Below are 304 nucleotides of genomic sequence, written 5' to 3'. Positions count from 1 at the left end.
GGCGGAGGTCGCCCTGGCACACCAGCCTCCACGGAAGGGCTCCAGGGCCCACGAGACGTGGCCTCAGCCTCGGTCCCTGCCGCACTCACCGGAGTTGGTGGCATCGGTGCTGAGCTCCGGGTGGGACTCGCTCCGCTGGGCCAGCTTGGTCTGCTCCTCCAAAACCTGGTCAAGGGCGTCCAGTCCCGAAGCCACGTCATGCGGGGTCAAGTCGAAGGACGCCGACTCCTCACACATCTTCTCCTGAGAGCCCAGCAGGCCGGTCAGGACAGGCGGGCCGGGGCGGGGCGGGCAGGGGGGGGGG

The 304-nt window shown here is 70.4% G+C and overlaps 1 protein-coding gene across 3 annotated transcripts in view; it reads right to left on the bottom strand.

Annotated features, from left to right (window-relative positions):
• The window catches only part of RTEL1 (regulator of telomere elongation helicase 1), a 38455-nt gene that overhangs the window by 25528 nt on the left and 12623 nt on the right, over positions 1-304 (bottom strand). For all 3 annotated transcript variants that reach the window (XM_027767687.1, XM_027767688.1, XM_027767689.1), the window contains one exon: positions 90-243. In XM_027767687.1, the coding sequence (XP_027623488.1) occupies positions 90-243 (154 nt within the window). The remainder of the gene's footprint in view (positions 1-89; positions 244-304) is intronic.

The sequence above is a fragment of the Tupaia chinensis genome, unplaced genomic scaffold (assembly GCF_000334495.1).
Source record: "Tupaia chinensis unplaced genomic scaffold, TupChi_1.0 Scaffold144472_1, whole genome shotgun sequence".
Lineage (NCBI taxonomy): Eukaryota > Metazoa > Chordata > Mammalia > Scandentia > Tupaiidae > Tupaia > Tupaia belangeri.
Note: the sequence above shows the minus strand (reverse complement) of the source record. Positions and strands in the feature narration are given on the sequence as shown.